Raw genomic sequence first — 6,497 nt, forward strand, 5'->3', positions numbered from 1 at the left:
CTCTGTTCAAAAGCTATATATATATATTTCCTAGCAAAAGTATAACCGAGCAGTCTAGCCCTACCTCTCCCCAGAACTTATTTCGTTCTGATTTTATCCACGCTTCGTTTAGGAGGACCAACAAGTACAAATGATAAGCCTTACCTAGCGATCTGTCGGCGACCTCGTAACCTTTCATCCCACTGTGTCCTGGTGCCCTGCATAGTATTACCGTATTCCTTGCTGCCAAAAGTTGGAGTGCCTCAAAGCATTACTTGACGAGCCTAGTGAAAGTCCTATTGCATAGGGACCTTATGGCCGCTTGGCTTCTGAAAAGATAGCAAGAAATGCGCCTTTAAACCCTTTTTAAGGTTTCATGTGGCACAAATTGAAATTGCTAGTACCTCGGCCTGTAAGGTGGTGAAACAAATACCTATTGCAGTATGTATAAAGTTTGATGTCAGGTCCAAAGTCAGTCTCACCTACCCTGACCCCATCTGTGATCGGTCTGTGTATCAGTGTACACGTCTGCGATCCANATTCTGCTTAAAATACTTTTGTCTTGTGTCTTCTTATGAACAGTACTATGAGAAGTTAGCAATTCCAAATTCCATAAGGCTACTGCTGCTTAGGCCAAAATTTGGAGTGGAGCTTAGCCCAGGAGCTACTCTAGGGCCGCGATTGAACTACATAGTGATGCAAATTTTAAGGAGTAACATAGATACATCGATGTTTCGATATATCGGAGAAATCAATCGGTAGAAAACATCGATACATCGATGATTTCCGATGGTGCCCTAGTAACATTTTTCAATCCCAACCAAGGCATATATATGGATATAGAGGCACACGCACTACCACACCAAAATTCAAAGTTGTTTCTTCCGAACAAACCTGCCAGCATTATCTAAGTTAATTTAAAAAATTTTACCTTTCCTTTTAAGTATGAAATTGTCATTTCATTTTTCTTGCAATGATGACATTAATATATTGCAAAGTCATTGCTTTGTACAAATTAATAATTTTATGTGTTTTTAAATGCTTCGAGATCAAAAAAATTAAAAACATGTTTACGGCTATTTTAATGCCATATTTTAAAACATTATCTACAAAATAAATGCTTTAGCGTCATTAAATTTTATTTGCCAGTTGTAAAATTTCATAGCTGCAGTAATGCAATTGCAAGATTGCAAATCAGTAGTAGTATTTGTTGTGCAAAATAGCAATTCATAGATTTGATAGCAATTTCAATTTCCAACCTATCAACAGTAGATTTGTACAGACATATTTATTCATCTCATACAATTGTAAGTATGTATGTATGTACATATGTATATAGTGCATTTGTGCTTTGTCGCACTGCATTGGCATCAAAACACGTTTATTGAATAGCTAATTAAATCGCAACTGAACGACAATAAATTGCAAAGTGGTTGACTGTTATTTGAAAACAATAACGGTGTATTAACTAATCTGATAAATTTTTCTGTGCATTTATGCAAATGCAAATAATAAGAATATTTTTTTATTATACACAATTTTAATTACTAATTTACTTGTATAGGTACTTATTCATTTGCTTTCAATTCACTTCTTTTTTTTTTTAAGAGTCAATGGCCCCAGCAAAAATGGCAACGTTGACATCTACAACATTATCACATTAGTTGCTGATATATTAGTATTAGTGGTCAAATTCTGGATTGCGATTGTAGAGTCAATTGTCAAAGTGTTTATGCCACAAGAAATCGATGTCAAAGGTAAAACAGTGCTTATTACTGGCACCGGTCACGGCATTGGCAAGGAGCTCGCCCTGCAATACAGTGCACTTGGCGCCAAACTAATTTGCTGGGATGTGAATGAGGAAGCCAATCAGCAGACAGTGAAGGAAATCAAGGCTTACGGTGGTGAAGCCTACGCCGTACACGTAAGTAAATAAGAAGAAGAAAAAACCTTCTAAATTATATTTAATATACATAAATAATTATTATATGGTTACCACTTTCATAGCTGCAATGTTACAAAACGTGAGGAGATTAATGCATTGGCCGAGAAGAATAAGAAAGAGCATGGCTTCATCAATGTTATTGTCAATAATGCTGGTATTATGCCATGCCATCCACTGCTGGAACACACTGAGACTGAGATTAGAACTATGTATGAGATCAATGTATTAGCACACTTCTGGGTGAGAATCTAAGTAAAATAATAGTAACATCATCTTAGACCCCTGAGTCTATATTATTTTTGCCGACAAAATTACAAAAAAAAAATTGCCGAACGTAGGGGTCGCTTTTTTACATTTTTCGTTATATCATCAGCGATTATTTTCGGATCTTAAAGTATGACATATCAATGTTATTTTCTTGAGGAGATATATATTTTTTTTTATTAGAGTTCATTGACCTTAAGTACCCCGTTCTAGTACTTACCCACCAGTACTCAGTTCCTACCATATGTCCGTTCCATTATTTCGTTAAGAAAGAGTGAAGCAGCAGGCTGTGAAAAAAAAGTTGTCAAAAATCCAGGAACACTATTACGGCCCTATTCCCACGCCAGCGGCTGACTGTTGTCTTTACAACTGCGCCTAATACTATGCCGCAAATTTATTTTAAACTCTATACTGGTGACAATTGTCATTGTTATTGTTATGACCTACTGAGTACGCGACAACGGCGAAACAATGTTTATATTGTATTTTTGGCGCATTAATTGTGACAATAGCTATACGAAGAATTTTGTCATTGTTATGGGAATAGGGCTGTTATTCACACACACGAAATAATGACAATTTTTTCTTGACCGTTTCTTAAGATATCCGTATAAAGCTTCGTGCATTTCCTTTCCGTTTTTCAATTGATATTAATTGCAATTCGCTAAAGTTTTATCAATCATAATTATTTTTCTTACAGATCATCCAAGCATTCCTGCCCGATATGATAGCGCGCAACGAGGGACACATTGTCGCTTTGTCATCGTGTGCCGGTTTCTTTGGCTTGCCCAATTTGGTGCCATACTGCGGCACAAAATTTGCGGTGCGCGGTCTTATGGAAGTAAGTCGAACAGATGGGTTTTCTTATTAAAAGATAAATTTAATAATATGTAATATAATTTGCATACTTTCAGGCGCTAAGCGAAGAACTGCGTCACAAGAACCCACAAAATAATGTAAGTAAAGCTACTTAGAAAGGGTATTCACTCTGATGCCTGATCATATAAAATGTATTGAAAATTTCTGTAGATTTGATCTTCTGACAGGAAGAGAAGTTGATATATTTTGGAAAGAATTTTCGTCATCCCTTGTCAAATTTGGTTTAAAAACAAAGCGGTTTTTGCGTTTCAAAATCTTCACTGCACGCCTTCGTTCTCAAAACGATGTGCGTTCCAAAATTCATACATCATGTACAGTGTTGCCGCGACCAAAAAATAAAATTTACCAAAATCGTTAAAAAAAAATACCAAATCTCGGAAAAATTAAGCAACTTATTTAATTAATTTGGGCTTTTCTTACCATGTTTGGTAAATTGGTTATAGAAATAAAAAATAAGCAAGTAAGTTAAGACAAGCTAAGGCTCAAAAAAAAGGATTTTATAGTCTAAAATAAAATTCAAAAATTTATTGAAAATTGATTCATAGCCAGAAGTGAATTTTTGAGGAAGCTTAACCTTTTTGAATATTGTAATTAAGAAATTTAGCAAAACGAAGAAAAGTTTAATATTTTATCAGGCAGGAAAAAATTAATCAATTTTGCTTAAATATAAGCAAATTTCGCTTAAATTTAAGCAAAATGGCAACGCTGATTCATGTACAGAAAGCTTAAAAAGCTTACTTATGAAGCGATCAACTCTGAAGTAACGCTTACTTCTGGGGGCTTTCACTCACACATTTTGTACGCATTAACCGCTATTATCTGAACCTTTAACCAAGCCGAAATTTTCCACAAATGTTTGATCCGAACCACTTTTTAGTATTCAGTTCGACCCATTTTTAAAACACAAATTATATATTTACATTAGGGTGGTCTAAAAATGTATGCGGAAAAAGTAAAGTTGGAAATTGTGTGCTCTCACTCCAAGGATTATTCTATATCGAAAAAATATACTTATATTGTATTTCGAAATCAAACAATTTTTAGGGGTCGCTAAAAGCGCTCTAAGTAGTCCATGTATTTTATACTATTTTATAGTAACTATATTTTATAGGTCCGCCAAAAATCGTCAAAAACACCAGAAAAAGCAATGCCCCCTCCCAATAAAAAATCTTTAGTATTGAAAAATGGTTAAATAACACAAATCAACACCTGAGTGGATGATCGACCTATCTCGGCAGCCAGTTCGAAACCGCTCTATCTCAGAGAACTCTTCAAGAATGTCCTGCTTCAGAATTTGGTTGGAGAGTTTTTTTTCATTCAAAGACAATAAAAACGGTTCGAACCGCTGAACTGTGCCGATCAAATTTTTCATCCGGTCCACATCCCTGCACGAAATATCAACAGAGTATTTTAAAACCCAAAAATATTAAACACCCTTCCTTCTTTTTCTCTTAATTACAGATCAAACTGACCACCATTTACCCTTACATGGTAGATACAGGTCTCTGCAAGCGCCCGCATTACCGCTTCCCTGCGCTATTCAAGCTTGTTAAGCCCACAGATGCGGCAGCTAGCATCATTAAAGCACAACGTACCAGCCTCGAGCATGCGAGTATTCCACGTGAATATTTATATATAGACAAAATCGGACGTCTGTTGCCACGAAATGCCATGCGGCTGCTCAACGATTTCGTCGACGCAGGCGTGGATTCCGATAAATGAGAAAGCAAGACAGAGAGCGAGCTGCAGAAAGGAGCATTACAACAAAGTATGGAGGGCAGTTAAATCGATATGCCGCATTTGTATGCCAATTGTTTTTTTTTTTGTACGAAAATACCAAATACATACATGTTAATAAACTTTTATAATTAGTGTTATATACATATGTAAATTTTGTTCGACCCTAAAGTGCTGCGAAATAATTTGTTAATTAAACACAGTTGATCTTTTGGTAAAAGTTTACATAAATTTTATACTTTTATTCCCTATTTACATAGAATGTGACATTGTGGGTTGCATGTTTTACACATATTCATACATATATGCACCATTTATACATACGTATTATTTATTGTTGGCTTTTGAACATGTAGATGTGTACAGATACCTATATACTATACAGTATGTATTTTGATAAAAATAAAAATAAAAACAGCCATATGTAGATACACACACAAATTTATCTCATTTATTGTTTTATGTAGGTGTGTTTGTGGCATATTGCAAAAATAACAATAAGAAACGAAATGAGCTTATTGAACATTTATGTTGTTTCTTGCAACTACATAAGTACATACTTAATTGTTACATTTTAGTGATGTATGTATGTGTATTTATTCTGTTTTCCTAAATGATTTCTTTTGAGAAGGTGGCTACATTCAATAACTGGCTTTCATACATACACATATATAAATATCTCAAAAACTGCCTTAATGTTTGTAGTTGTGTGTTTATTTGAGTGTAAAATACATTTCCTGAAATCACATTTTATTCATGCAATTTTTTATATAGTCACTTACATACATACATATATAACTATTAATAACACTATTTCATATACCTATGTAAATGTCCTTTTGCTAGATTTTGTTATAATTTGTGGATTACTACTTGTTGTATTTGCAAAATTTATACCGATTTAATTTTACTAGATACATATAACCTTTTACATTGCGTTATATTAACATTCTTTTTATTAAATTTTGCAAACATTGATATACTACATATAAATATCTTTGGAATGTCATTGTTTTGTTCGTGTATTTTTTAAAGCATTTTCCAATCGAAAATCAAAAGATTCTTAACTAATACTGGTTAGTAGTTGTATAAAAAATGTGTTATATTAGTTTGTATGCAATTGTACATAGTTAGATATAAAGGCATACTTAATGAAAAAATAAAAGCAAAAATTTAAAGGTTAAAAATCAAAATACATAAAACTTAATTAATACAAATAATATCTTTGCAAAGAACTTTGTCATATTTCACAGAAATTGTATTACGCAAACTTTTAACATAATAATATTCGCTCTTAACTAATACTAAATAGCACACACAAACATATCCATAAATTGTAATGAATTTAGCGCAGTTAGCACAAAACGTTTCGAAAAATCACATCTTCTTAACATTGCCAACTAAATTTCCGAAGGCGTTGGTCGTTACCTGTCATCCAGACAATACATATGCATGTGTAATGCCCGCTGGGGTAACAATTTACGGTTGTAAAAGATTTCTTACTAAATTTCTAGCTGGTCAACAGCAATCTAACTATTTACCATTATTACTTGCAAAATGATGCTGTTGAAATTTTAATGGCTGCAGCTTTTCATTTGATTGTTGTTGGTGTGCTGTTTGCTGATTGTTGTTATGACTGCTACCACTTGCTGCCGTAGCAGCTGCTGTCGTTGTAGTTGTTGTGACCAGCGAT

General features: G+C 33.9%; 1 protein-coding gene across 1 annotated transcript; it reads left to right on the forward strand.

Moving 5' to 3' along the window:
* Positions 1-1,543: 1,543 nt before the first annotated feature.
* Ldsdh1 (Lipid droplet subset dehydrogenase 1) lies at positions 1,544-5,232 on the forward strand (the record flags this gene model as incomplete). Its single annotated transcript, XM_017638204.1, has 5 exons — positions 1,544-1,896; positions 1,981-2,164; positions 2,889-3,029; positions 3,103-3,144; positions 4,529-5,232. Coding segments are annotated over 5 exons (981 nt in total), but the record flags the coding sequence as incomplete, so codon positions are not given.
* Between the last annotated feature and the right edge of the window lie 1,265 nt (positions 5,233-6,497).

The sequence above is a fragment of the Rhagoletis zephyria genome, unplaced genomic scaffold (genome assembly GCF_001687245.7).
Source record: "Rhagoletis zephyria isolate East Lansing unplaced genomic scaffold, Rhagoletis_zephyria_1.1 Rzeph_scaffold_23899, whole genome shotgun sequence".
Lineage (NCBI taxonomy): Eukaryota > Metazoa > Arthropoda > Insecta > Diptera > Tephritidae > Rhagoletis > Rhagoletis zephyria.